Here is a 23,737-nt window from a genome sequence, read left to right on the forward strand (position 1 = left end):
ACGGCCGTCTGTCCCCATTTCCCCCCCCCCCCCCTGTTTAGGTTCCGTTGTTGCTGCTTGTAAACGGTTGTAAAATAATCCCACTGATGTTTTTTTACAATCCTTTCACATCCGTTTGCACCCGTCAGCGCTCATTTCTGTTAATTATTTTTTTTTTTTTTTATGAGAGATGCAGTATTTTTTTTTTTTCTCCCATCCCAAAAAAAAACTGAGGACAAAAAACGAATACAGTAAATTTAACATTGAAGTCTATGGAAAACGGATGAGCCTTTGTCATCCGTATGCATTCGTTTTTTCAATGTTTTTTGATCCGATTTGACTTCTGAGCATGCTCAGAACAAAAAAATAAAAAATTGGGGGGGTTTATTAACTGAACAATAACTGATCCAAACGGATAACATCCGTTTGCATCCATTATTGTTGTTTTTTTTTTTTTTAAGGTTCCTTTTTTTATTTTTGATGGGAGAAGAACGGGACGGGTCTAGACGACCGTGTGAACGCAGCCTTAGACCGTTATCAGATATTATCAGTCACACTGAATGGACATACTTGAAAGAGTAGGGAAATATCTGAAAGAAAGCCCCCAAAAAATCTTCTAATTCGTCACTTTTAAACAGAGAAAACTTTCAACTTGTCTTAAGTTCTAGAGCAGCGTCTCCTAACCGAGGTGCCTGCATGAAACACTGTTCTAGAGACGCTTCTTCCTTGGAGTCCGAAAGCCCAAACCCTCACTAGGACAAATGGTCTTGTCAGAAACGGAAGACCCTTAAGGGTCTGTTCACACGTACAGTATTCTGCGCAGATTTGATGCGCAGGATTTCACGCTGTGTTCAGTTTACATTGAAATCTGCAGCAGAAAATCCTGCGCCTCAAATCTGCACAGAATACTGTACATGTGAATAGACCCTAAAGGAGAACTCCAGCCAAAACTAACTTATCCTGTGTATAGGGGGATAAGTAGCTGATCGCAGGGGGTCTGACCTCTGGGACCCTGGCTGACCATGAGGAGCCAGTGTTGAACTGGTAGACAGCTTGCACTACATTTAGTTCTATGGGTGCGCGGGAGATGCCCCAGTGCTGTACTTGGGTCTTTTCGGCGCTCCTATAGAAATGAATGGAGCTTGTAATGTCTCCGAAGATCACAAAGGTCCCATCGGCCAGACTCCCCTCAATCAGCTACTTATCCCCTATAAAAAAAACTTTTTTTTTTTTTTTTTTTTTTATATATCAACTGGCTCCGGAAAGTTAAACAGATTTGTAAATTACTTCTATTAAAAAATCTTAAACCTTCCAATAGTTATTAGCTTCTGAAGTTTTCTGTCTAACTGCTCCATGATGATGTCATGTCCCGGGAGCTGTGCATGATGGGAGAATATCCCCATAGGAGCTGGACAGCTCCCGGGACGTGAGTCATCAGAAAGCAGTTAGACAGAAAACAGCAACTCAACTTCAGAAGCTAATAACTATTGGAAGGATTAAGATTTTTTAATAGAAGTAATTTACAAATCTGTTTAACTTTCCGGAAGCAGTTGATGTATAAAAAAAAAAAAGTTTTGGCCTGGAATACCCCTTTAAGTGTGAAAGCTCATAGTAAGAGTGCAGCACTGCAAGCCCCCTTGTCCCACCATTCCATGACTGTCTCTACTTACCCCATACCAGAAGTTGTAGAATGCCTGGGGAACTTACCAACTCTTAAATAGTCGCAGTCCTCAGTGTTTCACCTGCAGGGGGTGTATGATGGAAATCGATACCAGTTAGATAATTTGTAAAAAAGTGGATTTATTGTTCTCCTACTTTACATATAGACTAGAATATAATATCACATCAACATTACACATAAAACAGTCCGCAGGGCCCTTGCAGTATAAAATGGCCAGACTTTAAAATATTAAGATAACCTAAACACAATATAGCATCAATAACGTTGCATGGCTTAGGATATAGTGTGTCCACCTGAAAAGGGAAATAGTGTCCACCTGTAATGGAAATGTCCACCTTTGCATTGAAAGATAAAAATATCCACCTAAATGAAAATGATGTTCGAAAAATGTATCTACCTGTAAGATAAATTCCACCTGGATAGACAACAGAATGAACAGTCCTGTATAGATCTCAGGATACAGTTCCGGACAAGCGAGCAATCCCCACAATTCCACTTGCTACTAGATGGTACAGTGCATGAGTCTGTAAAGGAAAACGATCTGTCCGGCACTATGTGCCACTCACTGCTCCACGCCGGTGAGTGGCACATATTCTCAACTTACCAATAGAGATGAGCGAACTTACAGTAAATTTGATTCGTCACAAACTTCTCGGCTCGGCAGTTGATGACTTATCCTGTGTAAATTAGTTCAGCCTTCAGGTGCTCCGCTGGGCTGGAAAAGGTGGTTACAGTCCTAGGAAAGAGTCTCCTAGGACTGTATCCACCTTTTCCAGCCCACGGGAGCACCTGAAAGCTGAACTAATTTATGCAGGATAAGTCATCAACTGCCGAGCCGAGAAGTTTGTGACGAATCGAATTTACTGTAAGTTCGTTCATCTCTACATACCAACTCTACCTATACTACATATGGATAGTTAGATATCAGACGACCCCTTAAAGGGGTACTCCGCCCCTCGACATCTTATCCCCTATCCAAAGCATAGGGGATAAGATGTCAGATCGCCGGGGTCCCGCTGCTGGGGACCCCGGGGATCGCTGCTGCAGCACCCCACTATCATTACTGCGCAGAGCGAGATCGCTCTGCACGTAATGACGGGCAATACAGGGGCTGGAGCATCGTTACGTCACTGCTCCGCCCCTCGCGATGTCACGGTCCGCCCCCGTCAATACAAGTCTATGGGAGGGGGCGTGGCGGTCGTCACGCCCCCTGCCATAGACTTGCATTAAGGGGACGGGCCGTGAGGTCATGAGGGGCGGAGCCATGACGTCACGCTGCTCCGGCCCCTGTATCGCCCGTCATTATGCACAGAGCGAACTCGCTCTGCGCAGTAATGACAGCGGGGTGATGCAGTGGCGATCCCCGGGGTCCCCAGCAGCAGGACTGCGGCGATCTAACATCTTATCCCCTATCCTTTGGATAGGGGATAAGATGTCTAGGGGCGGAGTACCCCTTTTAAAAAATAGTCATTAATAAATAATGGGGTCGTCTGATCAATAGGATAGGTCAGTGATTCCCAACGAGGGTGCCTCCAGCTGTTGCAAAACTACAACTCCCAGCATGCTCGGACAGCCTTCGGCTGTCCGAGCATGCTGGGAGTTGTAGTTTTGCAACAGCTGGAGGCACCCTGGTTGGGAATCGCTGGGATAGGTCATAAAAAAAACAAAACCTGGCAGTCACTTTTATGTCTTGTCTCATTGAGGATGGGTCATAACAGTACAACATAGGTTTTCACATCAGCTTGTCTTAAGCTTTGGGGTGCACTGTATTGTTGCTGATTTTACGGTGAACAATATCTTCCCGCAGCTTCTAATATTGACAATGTCGTTCTCGACGAGGATCGGTCCGGGGCCAGGCGTCTTCAGAATCTATGGAGGTAAGGTGTTTTTCTTTTTTTTCCGTTTTTCTTTTTCTTTTATTAATTATTTTCTTTTTAATTTCTTTTTTTTGTTTTTTTTGCATTGCCTCACTGGGTTATATCTTTGTCTTTCTCATGTAAAATTGTACAAATACCTTTCTTCACAGAGACCAGAGAGAAGAGGAGCTGGGAGAATATTACATGAAGAAATATGCCAAGTCCTCTGTGGGGGAGCAGTAAGTGAATTATTTTTAAGTATTAATACACATTTGCAAGCTAAGTACCTCATAATTTCATAGTTTCATATCTTCATTTATTGCATTACAGCTGTATAGCTTTTCATGTTCTATCTATATACTTATGTTTTTACCTATATATATACTCATGTTTTATCTATATCTTTGTGCTGGCAGTGTGCTGCTGTATTCTCCTGTTGCTGTATATTTAGCCCAGCAGCCTGCACCTGCAAGCCAGGTTTTTACAATAGTTTGGATCAATAGTGCTGGCCAACTTATCCTTTGGTTGTTTAATACACATTTTTCAATAATCCGTCCCTGGTCTACATAAGATTCTCTTCCTTCTTTTGTTCTTTCTTCCTCAGTATATATGGCGGATCAGATGAACTGTCAGATGACATTACCCAGCAGCAGCTGCTTCCTGGAGTCAAGTAAGTCACTCATAGGCCTCTACTGGGCCTGGACATCTTACCCTTGTTGTTTTTTCTTTTTTTTGCTATTTTATTTATTAATCCATACCAGAGAGATCCAGTTTTGTTGAACCTACAACGGCCAATGACGGTCAGAGAAGTCTGGAAGTTGTATGGCCCCTGACAGTTTCTAATCTATACGACGGCCTGTAGAAGTAAGCAGATCATTTATTAATTCACTAATGGTATCTCCATTTATTTTCCTTTTTTTTTAGAGATCCCAATTTGTGGACGGTGAAATGTAAGGTGAGTGTTATGAGCGGCGCTCGGAGATGCTTAAAACTACTGCAAAGTAGTTTGCTGGGTTGTTGCTTTAAAGGGCTAGGCCAGTCCTGAAAAACTTATCCCCTATCCTAAGGATAGGGGATAAGTTTCAGATCGCGGGGGGCCCCAGCTCCTGTATGGGGCCCCGGCTCGCTGGCCAGAGAGCGCGTGTCGACCAACACGCCCCCTCGATACAGCGCTACAGCAGAGCCGGAGATTGCCGAAGGTAGCGCTCCGGCTTTGCCATAGAGTTGTATTGAGGGGGTGTGTCAGCTGCCGCTTCGTGCCGTGGTCGACACGCCCCATTCCCGCGGGCTGCCGGGGCCCCACACGGGAGATTGCGGGGGTGCCAGCGGTCGGACCCGCTCGCGATCTGAAACTTATCCCCTATCCTTAGGGGATAAGTTTTTCAAGACTGGAGATCTCCTTTAACTCTGTTTCCTTATGCAGGCATGGTTGTAGATGACTTGTGATTGTCTCAAGGCTTGTGGCCATATTGGAATTTTCACTATGGTTATATAACTTCCTTCACCATAGGAAAACACTAAGGTTTGTCAATAGGAATCAGCAATTTGATTTCAACCATCTTGTAACCAAAAGGTCCCGTCACCTGGAAAACAGCAAACTTTTGACATCTAGGACGTGTGGAAAGTTTTTGTTCAATAAGTAGGTCTTAGGTGCCCTGTAATGGTACCAGTGAAAAATAGAGCACATTCCTGTGTAAAATGAAGCCCTAATAAGGCTTTACTGGTGAAAAATGAAATTTGCGGCTGTCTTAATGGCAATAAAAAAAAAAAAACTATGTTTTCTCAAGTCCCAAAATACCTGGATCCTAAAGGGGTTAAAGGTCCGTTTTTGTTTAAGATGTTACCTATATGGGATTTCTGTGTGCAACAATGTTCTAAATACTTGTTTTTTCTGCAGATTGGAGAGGAGCGAGCCACAGTCATTGCTTTGATGAGAAAATTCATTGCGTACCAATTCACAGATGCAGTAAGTGACTTTACATTCTAAGTTCATCACTACTTTAAGATTTGTTACCCACCTACCTCTCCTATTCTGGATCATATGATTTACCATGTCTTATATGACATTACGTGACTTAAAGAGTACCTATCATGATCTAAACTCTCCCTAACTCTCACTGACACTATCCCTGTGTTTCTTTTCATTCAAAACACCCTCTTTCTACCTGATTTATTGTCCTCTTGGCTGCTCATTCAGCCGTCCTAGTGTGAGAGAGGGAGGGGGTGAGGCCCAGCATAGAGGCTATGAACACAGCAGCTGCCAGCTCTGAATCTTCTCCTCTCTGTTTACAACTGCATGTGCAGAGACAAGAAAGATCGGAGCTCGGATAGTAAAATGAATGAGGGCATGCAGTAAGGCAGAGTCAGGAGTATACCCGTATACCCTGCTGTGCTACGGGCACAGTGCTTGCTCCTGCCTGTCTGACAGGCAGGGAGCAGTGCTGAGCTTGTCTGTGTCCCGGCTGCAGTCTGAGATTTAGGAATCCAGCATGAGTCTAAAATCAATAAAAAGGGCTTGTGGCCAGGACTGGTAGGGAGACCCCTAGTGGTCAATTTTCAAAGTGCAAAATTAAATAGAAAGAAGCATAATTTTTAATATGAAATTGGAAAGTTATTCTGCATACGTTAATCTATAATATATCAAAAGTTTTTTGATGAAAGGTACCCTTTAACTTTAAGTTTTCTATTCTGGATTGATTTGCTATAAAGCATTCTCTTACAAACCTTCTCATTTCTTTCTTAAAAAAAATCTCTTAACTATTTTCATCTTTGTTTACAGCCACTTCAGATTAAATCTGTGGTCGCACCAGAACATGTCAAGGGTTACATCTACGTTGAGGCGTACAAACAAACTCACGTCAAACAAGCCATTGAGGGGGTGGGTAACCTGCGCATGGGCTTCTGGAACCAGCAGATGGTGCCCATCAAAGAAATGACTGATGTCCTAAAGGTAGTAAAAGAAGTCACAAACCTCAAGCCCAAGTCTTGGGTACGGCTCAAGAGGGGTATCTACAAGGATGACATTGCTCAGGTATGTAAAAGGATAGAACCAAACACATTTAGAAATGTTCCAAAAGCAACATGGCCAATTTCAGTAGTATGTAAGCTTAAATGGGTTTTGGCAAATTTTGCAGATTTGCATATCTTATCCTCTATCTACAGGATAGTTCATAACAAGCAGATCAATGGGGTTCAGAACACTGGGAGAATGGTGGACAGCGATACCCCTAAATAAATGGAGCACTCTGTGTGTGCACGAATAATGGGCAAATAAAAATGACAATTCATCTGGTCATTAAAGGGGTACTCCACTGGAAAAAAAATGTTTTAAATCAACTGGTGCCAGAAAGTTATACAGATTTGTAAATGACTTCTATTAAAAAAAAAATCTTTCCTTCCAGTACTTATCAGCTGCTGTTATGATCCACATAAAGTTCTTTTCTTTTTGAATTTCCTTTCTGCCTGACCACAGTGCTCTCTGCTGACACCTCTGTCCATTTTAGGAACTGTCCAGAGTACAAGCAAATTCCCATAGAAAACCTCTCCTGCTCTAGACAGTTCCTAAAATGGACAGAGGTGTCAGCAGAGAGCACTGTGGACAGACAAAAAGGAAATCAAAAAAGAAGAAAAAACTTCCTGTGGATCTTAACAGCAGCTAAGTACTGGAAGGATTAAGATTTTTTAATAGAAGTAATTTACAAATATGTGTAACTTTCTGGCACCAGTTGATTTAAACATTTTTTTTTCCAGTGGAGCACCCCTTTTAGAGGGGTATTCCAGGAATAAAAAAAAAAACAGGACTTTTTTTCTTTCAAAGACCTCTCCTTGTCTGTCTCCAGTTTGGGTGTGATTCTGCAGCTCAGTTCAATTACAGCGAATGGAGCCAAGTTGTAATACCACAACCAAAGTGTAGACAAGGAGGGCGCTGTCCTTCAAAGAAAAAAGGCCTTTTTTAAATTTTTTTTAAATCTTATTGCTAGATCACTCCTTTAAGGGGTAAATGAAGTGATGGCACACACATCCAGCTGCTGCTCTGTTCAAATTGGGGTATATGGCACCCCCGTACATTTGATGATTAGGGGTCATAGGAAGTGGAACCCCCACCGATGAGAATCTCATCCTGCGGATAGGTGATGAGTAGAGATGAGCGAACTTACAGTAAATTCGATTCGTCACGAACTTCTCGGCTCGGCAGTTGATGACTTTTCCTGCATAAATTAGTTCAGCTTTCAGGTGCTTCCGTGGGCTGGAAAAGGTGGATACAGTCCTAGGAGACTCTTTCCTAGGACTGTATCCACCTTTTCCGGCCCACCGGAGCACCTGAAAGCTGAACTAATTTATGCAGGATAAGTCATCAACTGCCGAGCCGAGAAGTTCGTGACGAATCGAATTTACTGTAAGTTCGCTCATCTCTAGTGATGAGTATCCTTTAGGAATAGGGAGTAAATGTCCTAAAAAAAAAATAAAAAAAAAAATGCTTCTAATGGGGCAGTGAGATTCCTTAGTTATAGTTTCTTCTCTCTTGTCTAAGTGGATTTTGAGATTATTCAGTGGCCTCTTTCTGTCTAGTTCAATGTTTTCCAACCAGGGTGCCTCTAGCTGTTGCAAAACTACTACTCCCAGCATGCCCGGACAGCCGAAGGCTGTCCGGGCATGCTGGGAGTAGTAGTTTTGCAACAGCTAGCGGCACCCTGGTTGGAAAACACTGGTCTAGTTCATGAAACGTTGAATTACTCCTATTTTTCTAGGTGGATTATGTTGAGCCCAGTCAGAATACGATCTCTCTCAAAATGATCCCCAGAATTGACTACGATCGGATCAAGGCACGGATGAGTCTGGTAAGAGGAATAAATGTACAGACTTGTCATCGATTCTCCATACATTTATTTTTATTTTTTTGGTCTTTTTGTATTTTTTTCTCCCCTGACATCACTCATATTACAATGCATATTTAAAGCTGTTTTATTTTTTGTTTTTTGCTCGATCTTACAATAATGTTTTGTTTCTTTATTCTTTTTTTTTTTTCTCACTGCTGAGTTTTTTCTCTTCAGACAGGGTAGCTAGCTCTTCTTCTCATAGCATTCTCTTCATTCAAAACGCCCTCCATTATAGTCTTTTCCTTCTACTTTTATAGAAAGAATGGTTTTCCAAGATGAAGAGGTTCCGCAGACCCCCACAGAGGCTTTTTGATACAGAAAAGATCAGGTAGGCACTTTTTAAACCAACAAAGAGGCTTCATGTATGTGCATGTTCTGTTTTCCTGTACTAACCAGCGACACCCCCTCATCTGCACAGATCCCTTGGAGGAGATGTTTCGTCTGATGGAGATTTCCTCATCTTTGAGGGCAACCGCTACAGTCGCAAAGGTTTCCTCTTCAAGAGCTTTGCAATGTCTGCTGTGGTAAGTTACCTGAGGGAACAAGCTCCTCTCTTTTGTGTTTTGAGGTTTAAAACCGTACTTTGGAAATGTTTATGGGTAGATGACCTGGACACTTCATGTTTTTAGATCACAGATGGAGTGAAGCCGACCCTGTCGGAATTAGAAAAGTTTGAAGATCAGCCAGAAGGAGTTGACTTGGAGGTGGTGACGGAATCTACAGGTGAGGGTGATGGGTTTATAATGAAAGCTAATGTGAATTATTAAGGAATACCTGTCATGATCTTGATAAATTTTATAAACCTCCTAGTTCACTGCCCCCCTGTGATAAACCACCCCCTGCCTTTTATTTTATTTTTCTACCTTGATATTGCTCTGTATTTTCTGCTCAGTCTCAGTCAGATTCACAGACTGGAAAGGGGCGTTTCCCAGCAGGCGTGACATCATCTGAAGCCATACAGGAGAGAACTTCCTCCCTCATTCTGCTACACACAGCCCAGAGAAGTTCAGTGTGAGAGGAGCTATGATTGGCTAAGGCTGCACACACTCTCCTAAGACTGCATTTCCTGCTTTTGGACTACTGCCAGGCCAGCAGGAGTCCAAAGTCTGTGGAAAAGATGGGGGTGAAATGTGCTCTGGAAAAGTAGGGAGAAACCTAGTGGCAGCTTTTTTTAAACACAAAGAAAACAGAAAAACTTCATTTTTTTTTTTTTTTTAAACAAAGTACATTAAAAAGATTTTTTTATTTACTATAAGGGGTGCAATAGCAGAAATTTGTTTTAAAGGGGTACTCCACCCCTAGACATCTCCAAAGGATAGGGGATAAGATGTCTGATCGCGGGAGTCCCGCCGCTGGAGGCCCTCAGGCTAATACCATCCCGACCACGGGGACAGCTTTCACGCCCCCTCCCATAGATTTGCATTGAGGGCGAGGGGTGTGACATCACACGGGGGCGGAGTCGTGACATCACGATCTTATGTCCCCGTGGTCGGATGGTATTAGCCTGAGGGCCTCCAGCTGTTCCGGAAGCCGTTACAGGTGGGTGCCGCATGGTAGAATGCGGGGGTCCCCAGCGGCAGGACCCCCGCGATCAGACATCTTATCCCCTATCCTTTTGGATAGGGGATAAGATGTCTAGGGGGTGGAGTACCCCTTTAATGAGCGTGCCCATTTAAAGGTTAATCCTGCATAATGTAATGATAAATATTTGACTGCAACCCCCCCAGTTGAGCTCTCTGCTGTTTCCCTTAGCCCAATAAAGTTCTAGGGGAGCAGCAATGTTGCATGGTCAATCGCCACTGAATTAAAACGAACAGGACCCAAGTGATCCGTGGGGGTCCCAGCCATCATGCACTTATTCCTTTTATCAGCCATCTACAGGATAAGTGATGTTTTGGGAAACCCATTATCCATATCCCATTGCCATTCCTTCTGCATAGTCTTACATGTGATCATTCCAGTGCTGGTTACGTAAAGGTTTGTTACCTCCTTAGCTCAATTCTAGATAGATTTTTTGCAAGAAACCAGTTCACTGTGTGACACTTTTTATATACATTCTTCTATCTTCATCTGTATAGTTACCCAGCAAAAAGGATGACAAGTTAACCTGTAAAACCGAAGGCCTAAAGGCTTAGGGTCCCAAAACCCTTCTAGAGAAGATTGGTTATTGGTGTTAGAAAGTTCATATAACTCTCATTGAGCTAAGTATTTCCGCTCCTCAGTAACCTGCTCCCGACGCTGATTTGTTGCACTCTCTTCAAGGGAAGGAACGTGAACACAGTCTGCAGCCTGGAGACAACGTGGAAGTGTGTGAAGGAGAGTTGATAAATCTGCAGGGTAAAATTCTCAGCGTGGATGGAAACAAGATCACGATCCTGCCCAAGCATGAGGACCTTAAGGTGACGTCTCCTTTAAGAGCCCATAACTCTGAACTGTCCTATTCACAGGAATCAAAGCCGACCCGGTGTGAAGAGCATTCCTTCTGTGACGTCCGTATAGACCAGTGTTTCCTAACCAGGATGCCTCCAGCTGTTGCAAAACTACAACTCCCAGCATGCCCGGACAGCCAAAGGCTGTCCGGGCATGCTGGAAGTTGTAGTTTTGCAACAGCTGGAGGCACCCTGCTTGGTTAACACTGATATAGAAGTTTTCTTCATAAGACCTGCAAATTAAGACCTTAAAGGGGTACTCTGGTGGAAAACGTATTTATTTTTATTTTATTTTAACTCAACTGGTGCCAGAAAGTTAGTAAATTACTTCTATTTAAAAAATTCTTAATCGTTCCAGTACTTATTAGCGGCAGTATGCTCCACAGGAAGTTCTTTTCTTTTGGGATTTATTTTCTGTCACGACTACAGTGCTCTCTGCTGACACCTCTGTCCATTTTAGCAACTGTCCAGAGCAGGATAGGTTTGCTAAGGGGATTTTCTCCTACTCTGGACAGTTCCTGACATGGACAGAGATGTCAGCAGAGAGCACTGTGGTCAGACAGAAAAGAAATCCAAAAAGAATAGAACTTCCTTTGTAGTATACAGCCGCTAATAAGTACCGGAAGGATTAAGATTTTTTTTAATAGAAGTCATTTACAAATCTGTTTAACTTTCAGGCACCAGTTGATAAAAAAATTAAATAAAAAAAAAAGTTTTCCACCGGAGTACCTCTTTAACACTGTTTCCAGAACTTTCTTTAACCTAATAACCCCAGAGACAGTCACACTTTATAATTCGTTTTTTCTCACCTATAGGACATGCTAGAGTTTCCAGCTAATGAGTTGAGGAAGTACTTCAGGATGGGAGACCACGTCAAAGTCATTGCCGGGCGCTATGAGGGGGACACAGGTCTGGTTGTTCGGGTTGAAGAAAACTTTGTCATCCTGTTTTCTGATCTTACCATGCATGAGGTGAGTGTTCTTCCTGTGTTATGTCACAGGATGGGTGATAACTGAGAGGACTGGCTGTGGGGTCTGACCTTTTGGCCTCTACCGCAAGCTCCAGAACGAAATCCCAACTCCTAAATGGAGCGACGGGTTGGCATGTGTGCCTCTACTCTATTAAAGGGGTACTCCGCTGCTCAGCGTTTGGAACAAACTGTTCAAAATGCTGGAGCCGACAGCTCGTGACATCATAGCCCCACCCCCTCATGATGTCACGCCCTGCCCCTCAATGTAAGTCTATGGGAGGGGGAGTGGCGGCTGTCACTCCCCCTCCCATAGACTTGCATTGAGGGGGCAGGGTGTGACGTCATGAGGGGGCTGGGCTATGTCACAAGCTCCCGACTCCACCATTCGGAACATTTTGTTCCAAACGCTGAGCAGTGGAGTACCCCTTTAAATGTCTATGAAGCCACCGAAGATGGCATAGTGCGCTCCTCTACCCCCTCTGGGGGACATTCTTTCATTGGCTTTGCAACACTTCAATGTTCTAAATGTCCCTACAAATTTTGTGCAATTACATTATTTGCACAATTTTTTGCACAATTTTCGGTAAAACCTCTTAAAAAGTTGTCTACTCTTTGTTGCATCGTACCCCACTTATTGCAGTTGATCTGTATTTATTATTTGCGCAAATGAAAGTTTTTTATTTTTTTTTATTTGTTTTTTGTGCAAAGCCTACTTTTTTGGGGCAAACCTACACCACCTAATAGGACACGTGCAACAGTGTCAGATGAGAGAGCACGAAGCTTAAACCAATCTCTGCAGCCCACTGGTTTCTATAATTGTGCAAAATTCCTCAAACCTGTGCACCTTTTTTGTAAATTTTGAGCAAGCAAATAGAGGTAAAATCCTTTACTACCTTTCAACAACTTTGATAAATGTCCCCCTCTGTGTCTGATCTTGACAGACCCCTAGTTTACAAGGGGTCTGTCCAGGTCACGTGACACAGATCCAGGACAGGATGGACTAAACATGTACTGGGCATATATATATATATATATATATATATATATTTATATATATATATTTATATATATATATTTATATATATATATTTATATATATATTTATATATATATTTATATATATATTTATATATATATTTATATATATTTATATATATATATTTATATATATATATTTATATATATATATTTATATATATATATTTATATATATATATTTATATATATATATTTATATATATATATTTATATATATATATTTATATATATATATTTATATATATATATTTATATATATATTTATATATATATTTATATATATATTTATATATATATATTTATATATATATATATATATATTTATATATATATATATATATATATATATATATATATATATATTTATATATATATATTTATATATATATATTTATATATATATATATTTATATATATATATATATATATATATATTTATATATATATATATTTATATATATATATATTTATATATATATATTTATATATATATATTTATATATATATATATTTATATATATATATTTATATATATATATATTTATATATATATATATATTTATATATATATATATATATTTATATATATATATATATATTTATATATATATATTTATATTTATATATATTTATATTTATATATTTATATTTATATATTTATATTTATATATTTATATATATATATTTTTATTTATATATATATATATTTATTTATATATATTTATATATATATATTTATATATATATTTATATATATATATTTATTTATATATATTTATTTATATATATTTATTTATTTATATATATTTATTTTTATATATATTTATATATATATATATTTATTTATATATATTTATATATATATATATATATTTATTTATATATATTTATATATATATATATTTTTTTTGGACAGTGCACATTTTTTTCTCTAACCTGTACTCTCACTTTCCATTCCATTCCAGTTAAAGGTCCTGCCTCGTGACTTACAGCTTTGTTCAGAAACTGCTTCAGGAGTAGATGTTGGTGGACAGCATGAATGGGGAGAGCTGGTGCAGCTGGACCCACAGACTGTGGGAGTTATTGTCCGTCTGGAAAGGGAGACCTTTCAGGTGAGACTGAAAAATCTCAGTTGTCCTTAACTGCAGTATAAAAGGCCCAGCTGTGTTTACAGCCAAGTGTGACTTCATGCCGATGCCACATACCCTAACTTAAAGGGGTACTCCAGTGGAAAACAATTATTAATATATATATATATATATATATATATATATTATAATATAATATAATATAATAAATTTTTTTTATATATCAACTGGTGCCAGAAAGTTTAACAGATTTGTAAATGACTTCTATTAAATCTTATTCCTTCCAGTACTTATCAGCTGCTTTATTCTCCACAGGAAGTGGAGTAGTTCTTTTTAGTCTGCCCACAGTGCTCTCTGCTGACACCTCTGTCCATGTCAGGAACTGTCCAGAGCAGGAGAGGTTGGCTATGGGGATTTGCTACTACTCTAGACAGTTCCCGACATGGACAGAGGTGTCAGCAGAGAGCACTGTGGTCAGACTGGAAAGAACTACACAACTTCCTCTGGAGCAGAACTACTGGAAGGATTAAGATTTTTTTATATAGAAGTAATTTACAAATCTGTTTAACTTTCTGGCACCAGCAAAAAAAATAAAAAATTCCTCCCAGAGTACCCCTTTAACTTAGCATTTTTTATGTTTCATGGTTGGTTTGATGGTTTCTTTTCTGCCCTTTTGAAGGTCTTGAACATGCATGGTAAGGTGATCACGGTCCGGCACCAAGCTGTCAACAGGAAGAAGGACAATCGCTTTGCAGTTGCTCTAGACTCCGAGGAGAATAATATTCATGTCAAAGATATAGTCAAAGTCATCGATGGGCCCCATTCGGTAAGGAGATTACTTTTGTTTTTCACAATATTTTTTTTATGAAGATGTCTTCAATGGCTCATTCTAATCGCTCTTCACCTCTTCATTCGATGGTTTTGTAGGGCCGGGAGGGTGAGATCCGTCATTTATTCCGGAATTATGCCTTCCTTCACTGTAAGAAGTTGGTGGAGAATGGAGGCATGTTTGTCTGCAAAACGCGTTACCTGGTCCTAGCTGGAGGCTCGAAGGTAGAAATTGTTCAGTACAATGACTAGAATATTATTTCTATTAATCCAATGATTCATTCTGCTTTTCATTCCCCATAGCCTAGGGATGTGACAAACTTCACCATTGGGGGATTTGCTCCCATGAGCCCGCGAATCAATAGCCCAGCACACCCCAGCGGAGGAGGTAGGGATCGAATATTGGACTGATTCTAACTAATCCTGAAATGCAACTCGCTGTATTTTTATAACAAATGTTTAATCACTTATATCACCTTTATAGCAGCAGGACAGAGAGGAGGTATGGCAGGTGGAGGAGGGGCAGGCAGAGGAAGAGGTCGCAGGGACAATGATCTTATCGGCCAGACCGTAAGAATTTCACAAGGTCCCTACAAGGGTGAGTAACATCAAATGCACTGTAGCTTTAAAGAAGCACTCCAGTCCCCCCCCCCCCCCCCCATATCATGCACACTCACAATCACTAGTCCTACTGCACCATATGATTTATTCCTGCACAGCTGCATCCATGTGTTTTATTACTCTAACTGGGTCATGTGATCACAAGTCAAAGGAAGTGGTCTGTCCTGGGTCAGCTGACATCCTGTGAATTACAAGATCACATCATCTATTACATTGGTCTCCAACCTGCGGACCTCCAGATGTTTCAAAACTTCAACACCCAGCATGCCCGGACAGCCGTTGGCTGTCCGGGCATGCTGGGAGTTGTAGTTCTGCAACATCTGGAGGTCCGCAGGTTGGAGACCACTGATCTATTACATCCCTCCTGGCTATTTACTGACCTCCCACCACTTAAGTACCTGTCACCAAATAAACTTTTCTGAACTAACTCAGGCTATGTTCCCTAACTACTCCTAACACCCCTCCCACACTTAGGGTATGTTCATACTGCGGAATTACCGCAGAATTCCGCGAGTGGAATTCCGTACAGTGAACATTCCCTTGTGTGAACGGGTCTTCCGCGAGACCCGTTCACTCTGCGGAATTTCGCCGCCGAAATTGTTCTACTCAAAGAAAGAACATGTTCATTCTTTGTGGTGAATTCCGCGAGTACTGCATAGCCGTCAATGGTGATGGCGCAGTGCCTCCTCGGTCTTATCTTCGGCTGCCGCGAGCAGAGATCCCGCAGTGTGAACATACCCTTAAAAACAATTTCAGAGCTTTAAAAAGCTGTGTATCTTACCTTTATTCTTGCTCACCTAGTGCAATTTCCCAGCAGGAGAAAGGGAGTGTTTCACAGCAAGCGTGACATCGCTGAAGCCTGCTGGGGGTTCACGTCCGCCCTCACATGGTTGCAGTTCTGTGATGAATAGAAGAACTCAAGCTCTGTGCATGTTTCAGACTGTGCAGATTTTAATTTCTGTGCAGCTGTCAATCATGCTCAGTGCAGCCAGAAGCACTTGCTGAGTTTGGTCTTCCACCAGGCCAGGAGGAGACCGAACTCGCTGTATTAATTGTGGCAGGGAACAAAACAGCCACCTAGTGGCCGTTTTTTATATTACATTTAAACATATTTCTGTTGATGATTTTAAAAGCAAGTGACTAGGAAAGTGTCTGCTAATTACACAAGGAACACTATATTAAATGTTTTATTTGGTGACAGGTACTCTTTAAGTATGATTTATATTACTAGGTTATCATCATTGTGTCCTCTCTTTCCAGGCTACATTGGAGTTGTAAAAGACGCCACAGAATCCACAGCACGTGTCGAACTTCATTCCACTTGTCAGACAATCTCTGTGGACAGACAGCGTCTCACTACTGTGTTAGTAATCTTCTGTACTGTTCTACCCTTCCCAATAGAAAACTGTATTTCTCGGGCGCTCCTCATTGGGGGACAACGATACTGATGGTATATGATCTTGCCACTAGGAGGTGCTGACACTAGGAAAAAAAACTCGGCTCTGCCCTGGCAGGATATACCTACCCACTGAAAGTGAGGTAATCAGTTTTATCAAGTGTCAGTAGGAGGCAAGGAGGCTCTCCCAGACCTGGTCTTTTATTTTCTTATTTTCTAGTTCAGTACGTATAGTTAGGTTCTAGGTTGGGCGACAGGAACATGGCGTTACCTGATCTCCCACATGCGACAAAGGGGCACGGAACATAACAGTATGGGCCGTCAACCCCTTATCACCAATGGCCAGCGCCTGGGGGTAGTACTTTGGGTCTGGGTCCCCCAGTTGGCCCTGCCTGCTTTGCTATGGCAGCCTGGCGTGATGCAGTGCGGCCTTTAGCTGGCTGAAGACTTTAAGGTGAAGATGGAGCTGTGGGTGACTATGTACTAAAACTCCCCTTCCCCTTCTCTCTCTCCCTTGCTCATCCGGGGTCCCCTTTCTCTGATGTGCCCAGCTCCTCAGCCGCCATTATCATGGCCTCCGGCGCCATTCTGGAGGGGACAGTCCGGTGGACCTGCCCTCCCCCCTCTTCAGGCCCCATGTGTCCACATGTATGTGGTGCCTGGCGTTCCCTACTCAATACTGCTGCCCCAGTTTCAGTCTCTGGGGCAGCGGGTCTCCGGTCCCACGCGGCTGTCCGGCTCCTCAGTGGGGTGTCCTGGACGCGTTCTTTATTAGAATGACCGAAGACCTACAGCTGCAGGCAGAGTGGATCTCTGGTCCCACGCGGTCGACCGCATTCCTTAGTGCGGGCACACCAGCCTGCTTACTGCTCTTAGCTGTGGCCAGGCTCATTGTCCCTCCCTTATCTCCTGCGGAGACCCTCTGCAGCTGCTCCCCTTGTTAGTTTTCTTGGGACACCTTCGCCTCCAGTTATCAGACTTTGGTTCCTGTGCAGGGTGGTTCAGTCGCTGACTCTGTTGCCTTAGACAACGACCAGGATGGCTTTATTGCCGCCCATCTGGTCCTGGTTTTCACCACGTTGGGGTTTTCCTCTCAACGCTTTGGTTGCTGTGTTTGTGCAACTTACTTGCATTCACAGTCACATTTTTGTACCTTTTGCCCAGCACTAGTGTCCAGGATTAGCAACGTAGCCGGTTTGCTCAGTTGGTTAGAGCATGGTGCAAATTATGCCAAGGTCGCGGGTTTGATCCCTGTAAACTGATCTCTCTAGGGACACAACTTGGCTTCTCTATACCTTGATATGTTGTTAGAGGGTTCCTGGGGGCTACATCCACCCAGTACTTTGTCCCTTGCCTTCGGGCGGCATTTTTCTGCTCCTTAGCGCCTGGCGCACTTTGACTATTCCCCTTCCACAGGCAGGTATGAGGATCAGGGAGCTTGGCTGGTCAGTGCTTGAGTTTCATTGCGACCACACCTTGTTTTCCCCTCATCTATATTGGTGGGGTACCTGGCTGGGCCCCTGTTTTTTTTGCTGAGAGCACTCAGCTGGGCTGCACACTTTCAGCCTGGCTCTCTTGCTGTTTCTTGGTTATCTACTGCTGCTCATGCAGTCTGGCATTCTCTTCTGTTGGAGGAGTTTATGCAATCATGTATGGCTCGGCGTCAGCTGGTCTGGCATGTCTGTGTTTGGGTCCTGCCTTTGCTCTCCTCCTTCCTCAGTGCTATCTCCCTGGAGGGGTGTATTCTTCTTCCTTTGTCAGTGTCAGTTGCGCTACACTGACTCTACGGTCTTCTGGAGTAACCTTCCCTTTTGTTTCCCCCTCTGTTCCCATCCTGATGGGATGTTGCTTCGGTCTGCTCTGACTGCTGGGCTCCATGTCCGGTATGTCTCCTTGTCTTGGACACTATCCTAGTATGCTGTGGCGTGCCGCCTTTTCTAGGTCAGCCCTTATGGTTTTTTGGGCCTTAGTGATGGATGTGGTCTCGAGCAGGTTAGCTCTCCTGCCCAGACTTCTTTGCGATCCAATTTGTGGGGCGATCTTTCTGTACCTCACTTTTTTTTTCTCGACATTGTTTTGCAGACTTTGGTTTTCCTTCCCCTACAGGTGTACGTCTTCCAGTTGACTCGGGAACCTTCAGTTCCCATGTCGGTCGCCCCGTGTTCCGAGATGTCCCTTTCCAGGCCGTTGCGCTCCCTTTTTGGCCGTTATTTCTCCCGTCTCCCCCTTCAGGGTCCATGTTTTCCCGAGGTGGAGGGCGTTCCGGTCATCCGGATCAAGCTTATTTCGCCTCCCAGGTGTTTGTGGCAGGCCCCTGGGACATGGGTTTTGGGGCTGCAGCTGTTCAGGTCATCAATTTTGGGCACCAGGCCTCTCTAGAGCCGGTCTCCATCTTTCTTTTTTCAAGTGGTTTTCTGGTCTCCACCTCCTGTGTTCGTCTTCTGCTCGGCGTACCCTGCTCTCCCTGGTGTTTTTTCCGCCATCTTCTCTTGAATCGGTTGAATCTGGATGGGGCTCTCTTGTACCCTAAACCATTTTTGTTTCTCAGCCTGGTTGATTTCCTTTCTCCTCCCGGGATGGTTCTGGCCCATCTGGATTCCATGCTCCCCTTTTCTTGTCTCTTTATATGGACCGTAGGTTTAGAGTCTCTACATAGGACGTTCTCTTCCTTTTTGGCGTCCTAGTCCATTTCCATGGATGGGGGATCTTCCGGGGGCTCGGTTTCTGGGCCTCGGTTGTCTCTGTCTGGGAGCTCGTCCGTGGGCCTTACGGTCAAGCTGGACTGTTACCCTTTCTCTGGTGGTTGTTTTTCCCATCCTAGGGGGACTGCTTTGGTACATCCCATCAGTATCGGTGTCCCCTAATGAAGAGTGACAGAGAAAAGGAGATTTTTTTTTGTACTCACCGTAAAATCTCTTTCTCTTAGCCTTCATTGGGGGACACCTCACCCACCCATTTCTTCATTTTTTTTTTTTTAATCCGGATAATCTTTAATTTTTTTATTTTTTGTTTATCCAGGATTCTTTCTAGGGTCCTTTTGGCTTCTCTTACTGCTTTGTGACAAAACTGATGACCTCACTTCCAGTGGGCGGGTTTATCCTGCCAGGGAGGAACCAACTTTTTTTCCTAGTGTCAGCGCCTCCTAGTGGCAAGAGCATATACCCATCAGTATTTGTGTCCCCCCAATGAAGGCTACGAGAGAGATTTTACAAAAGTACAAAAAAATCTCCTTTTATTATATAACATTTTCTAGTGTAGTGCAAGGAACCATGCAGTCTTAGTCACAGACGCCAAGCGGTTAATCCGCTCCTAGAATTAGTAGATCAATATCACCAGTCGCTTTTCACGGCAACAACTTATCTTCCAAAAGGACAAGGCACTCTGAACTCCAACATGCCCATATATCTTCTGTAGGATGGACCCCTATATACACACGTTACGTTGTCAGCAAATCCCGCAAAGATTATTGTCTATGGACAAACTTGCCTTGCCTAATTTTAAGTAACTTTAAGCATTTTTGTGTTTGTAAGATGATGAGGAAGCTTGATGTAGGTGTCAGTCAAACAAATATCATCCCTGATCCAAGTGCACATTACATGCTCCAGGCTCCTCCTCTGTCTGTGACTAAGTCTGAAGTCTGAAATGTGTTAAACACCACTTTAACCTCATTGCTTTTCTTCACAGTGGTGCTCGTCGCACTGGAGGAGCCACATCCACACATGCCAGGACACCCATTTATGGCTCCCAGACCCCAATGTACGCTACAGGATCAAGGACGCCAATGTACGGCTCGCAGACGCCGGTTCACGATGGTATGTTTGTCCCAACCTCATTGCTGGTACATGTTATATTCTGTGGTCTTTCCAGCTTAAAGAGACACGGTCATTGTGAAAAGCCTTTTATATTTTGTAGTATTACTGATAAGATCACTTTTTTTTTTTTTTTAAATGTCAGTTTTACAAAAAAATCTAAAATGAAAATAGCCGCCACTAGGGGTCATTTGTCTATATGTAGACAGACTACTCTGTATATTGCAGCATACTGGATACCGGATGTAAAATGGTGTCCAGTATGGGAGTTGTAGTTTTGCAACATCTGGGGGCACAATCTTTGTAAAACTGTGTTAGGGCTGTGTATTCTCCAGCTGTGTGCCTCCAGCTCTTGCAAAACTATAGACAAGGGATGTGTGGGCATGCTGGGAGTTGTAGTTTTGCAACGGCTTAAGGCAACACTGCTCTAACACAGTGCTTTACAAACACTGCAGCTCGAGCTGTTGCAATGCAACACTACAACTCCCAGCATATTTGAACAGCCAAAGCTTTTTCTGACTCCTGAATAACAAAGAAGCTGATCAGACATCCAGGAGTCTGTGAAAGCTGAATGACACACATAGTGACAGCTATGTTGATTAGCATCCAGCTTTACTAGGAACAGATAGAAAATGTATGCATGAAAACTGCTGTGCAGTGATTTGCAGACTGCCCAGAGAGGAAAGGGTTACATAGTGCAGTGATTTGCAGTCATCCACAGTGAGGGAGAGAGATGGACACGCCCCCTCCAGAAGGCAAGAAGACAAAGCAAGTGAGCAAGATATAAATGTTATTTGTTAGGGATATATAGGTCCTAGACACATAAAAATATGTGCAGGATTAGGTACTGAGTAACATATCACTTTATTTTATTTTTTGCACTGACAGGTACGCTTTAAGCTAATTTTTGGAGATGAGCGAACTTACAGTAAATTCGATTAGTCACGAACTTCTCGGCTTGGCAGTTGATGACTTATCCTGCATAAATTAGTTCAGCTTTTAGGTGCTCCCGTGGGCTAGAAAAGGTCGATACAGTCCTAGGAGACTCTTTCCTAGGACTGTATCCACCTTTTCCAGCCCACGGGAGCACCTGAAAGCTGAACTCATTTATGCAGGATAAGTCATCAACTGCCGAGCCGAGAAGTTCGTGACGAATCGAATTTACTGTAAGTTCGCTCATCACTACTAATTTTAGTTCTAATGAATCTTAACTTTTGTACTGAAATCTGTTTATTTATTTTTTATTTTTTTGCACAGGAAGCAGAACACCTTACTATGGGTCTCAAACGCCACTCCACGATGGCAGCCGAACCCCAGCTCAGAGTGGGGCCTGGGACCCCAACAATCCAAATACCCCATCAAGGTGCCCTTATATTTTGTTTATGCTTGGCACAAAGCTTTGTGTTTTAAAAATGACCTACCCCTTCTCAGACAGCCCTCAACATACGCTGTGTTAGTAGTATTGTTTTCATCCTTTTTTGATATTCACAGGGCGGATGAAGAATATGATTACAGATATGACGACGAACCATCTCCGTCGCCACAAGGCTACGGAGGAACACCGAATCCACAAACTCCAGGTTACCCAGACGTACCTTCTCCGCAGGTCAATGCACCGTATCATCCTCAGACACCGGGAACACCTGCGATGTGAGTCTTCAATACAACTATAATCTCTTACATTGTACTTATCACTGCTTTGTCACATGGGTTTATTCTCACTATAAATCTGTGTTTCCCAACCAGTGTGTTGCAAAACTACAACTCCCAGCATGCCCGGACAGCCTTTGGCTGTCCGGGCATGCTGGGAGTTGTAGTTTTGCTACAGCTGAAGGCACATTGGTTGGGAAACACTGCTATAGATCATTTAGCTGAGCTTGAATTACCCTCTAACATAGCCATATATGTAATCTATAATGGAATTGCCTTTTTATCAGTTACTTTTATATATTCCCAACCCTGATTGAATATAGATGTCATTTCCATCAGATTCCCATAACTTACTTTGCTTTTTCTCAACTTCTCCCCTGTGATTCTTGACAGGTACAACACAGACCAGTTCTCTCCCTATGCCGCTCCTTCTCCGCAAGGCTCCTACCAGCCTAGTCCAAGCCCGCAGAGCTACCATCAAGTGGCTCCAAGTCCTGTCGGCTATCAGAATACACACTCTCCAGCTAGCTACCACCCGACGCCATCCCCCATGGCTTACCAGGTAAGTGGCCGTCTTGCTTTTATGCTTTTTATATATGTTTATGGGCTAAGTGTAGGTCATTGTTTTGATTTCCATTCTTTCAGGCCAGTCCAAGCCCCAGCCCCATGGGTTACAGTCCAATGACCCCTGGTGCACCTTCTCCGGGCGGTTACAACCCTCACACACCGGGCTCTTCTATAGAACAGATCTCCAGCGATTGGGTCACCACAGACATTCAAGTGAAAGTAAGAGACACCTTCCAGGACAATCAGGTCGTGGGACAGACAGGAATCATTCGCAGCGTCACGGTGAGCCCTATGTGTTGTTGTTGATGCTCAGTTAAAGTGAGTCAGCAAGATGTCGTGCAGAAAAATGCATTGAAGGGGTGGCAGCACTAAAATATAGCTTTTTTGGGATTGATTGGGTCCCAGATGTTGGTAAAGTAATATCGCTTCACAAGACTGCAACACGCCTTCAGTCACGTACTAGCAGAGTACGCGGCGTTGTCTGGTCCTTCTATCTAAACCTTGTTGAAGAGGAAAATAAACAATGACGCTCTCGTCCTCATATCCCGCCACCTGCCTGCCGGACAGTTAAATCATACTTTACCATGATGTAGGTTTAGCGGCGTGATGTTTTAACTTCTTAGGGATGCATACGCCCTGCATCCCCGATCCTTAAGGACTCAAGGCGTACCTGTATGCCCTGGCCCAGTTTAACGGGTTTAAACTGTTCTCCCCGACGGAGAACAGGTTAAACCCGGTGGGTCCCGATTGTTGCGGGCAGCCAGGACCCACGTCTAATGTCGGGTACGGCCGATCGGGCTGATGCCCGGTATTAAAGGGGTTGTGTGCTGCCCTGCCTTTCGGAGCTCCGCACGCAGCGTCCGGAAGTTCATTACGCCGAACACTGTGTGCTGGCTTCCGTGTTCGCGGCCACCGGGCGTGGCGTCACGCCCGGTCCCCTGGTGACGT

General features: G+C 43.0%; 1 protein-coding gene across 3 annotated transcripts in view; it reads left to right on the top strand.

The window, feature by feature from the left end:
• The window catches only part of SUPT5H (SPT5 homolog, DSIF elongation factor subunit), a 48,641-nt gene that overhangs the window by 16,096 nt on the left and 8,808 nt on the right, over positions 1–23,737 (top strand). For all 3 annotated transcript variants that reach the window (XM_056541206.1, XM_056541208.1, XM_056541207.1), the window contains 23 exons: positions 3,468–3,537; positions 3,687–3,755; positions 4,121–4,186; positions 4,441–4,471; positions 5,414–5,482; positions 6,296–6,547; positions 8,265–8,354; positions 8,651–8,721; positions 8,812–8,917; positions 9,023–9,116; positions 10,656–10,792; positions 11,638–11,793; positions 13,796–13,942; positions 14,598–14,744; positions 14,846–14,971; positions 15,050–15,134; positions 15,231–15,344; positions 16,628–16,730; positions 20,448–20,575; positions 21,830–21,935; positions 22,064–22,222; positions 22,616–22,784; positions 22,868–23,071. In XM_056541206.1, the coding sequence (XP_056397181.1) occupies positions 3,468–3,537; positions 3,687–3,755; positions 4,121–4,186; positions 4,441–4,471; positions 5,414–5,482; positions 6,296–6,547; positions 8,265–8,354; positions 8,651–8,721; positions 8,812–8,917; positions 9,023–9,116; positions 10,656–10,792; positions 11,638–11,793; positions 13,796–13,942; positions 14,598–14,744; positions 14,846–14,971; positions 15,050–15,134; positions 15,231–15,344; positions 16,628–16,730; positions 20,448–20,575; positions 21,830–21,935; positions 22,064–22,222; positions 22,616–22,784; positions 22,868–23,071 (2,699 nt within the window). The remainder of the gene's footprint in view (positions 1–3,467; positions 3,538–3,686; positions 3,756–4,120; positions 4,187–4,440; positions 4,472–5,413; positions 5,483–6,295; positions 6,548–8,264; positions 8,355–8,650; positions 8,722–8,811; positions 8,918–9,022; positions 9,117–10,655; positions 10,793–11,637; positions 11,794–13,795; positions 13,943–14,597; positions 14,745–14,845; positions 14,972–15,049; positions 15,135–15,230; positions 15,345–16,627; positions 16,731–20,447; positions 20,576–21,829; positions 21,936–22,063; positions 22,223–22,615; positions 22,785–22,867; positions 23,072–23,737) is intronic.

This window comes from Hyla sarda, chromosome 9 (assembly GCF_029499605.1).
Source record: "Hyla sarda isolate aHylSar1 chromosome 9, aHylSar1.hap1, whole genome shotgun sequence".
NCBI classification, from domain to species: Eukaryota; Metazoa; Chordata; class Amphibia; order Anura; family Hylidae; genus Hyla; species Hyla sarda.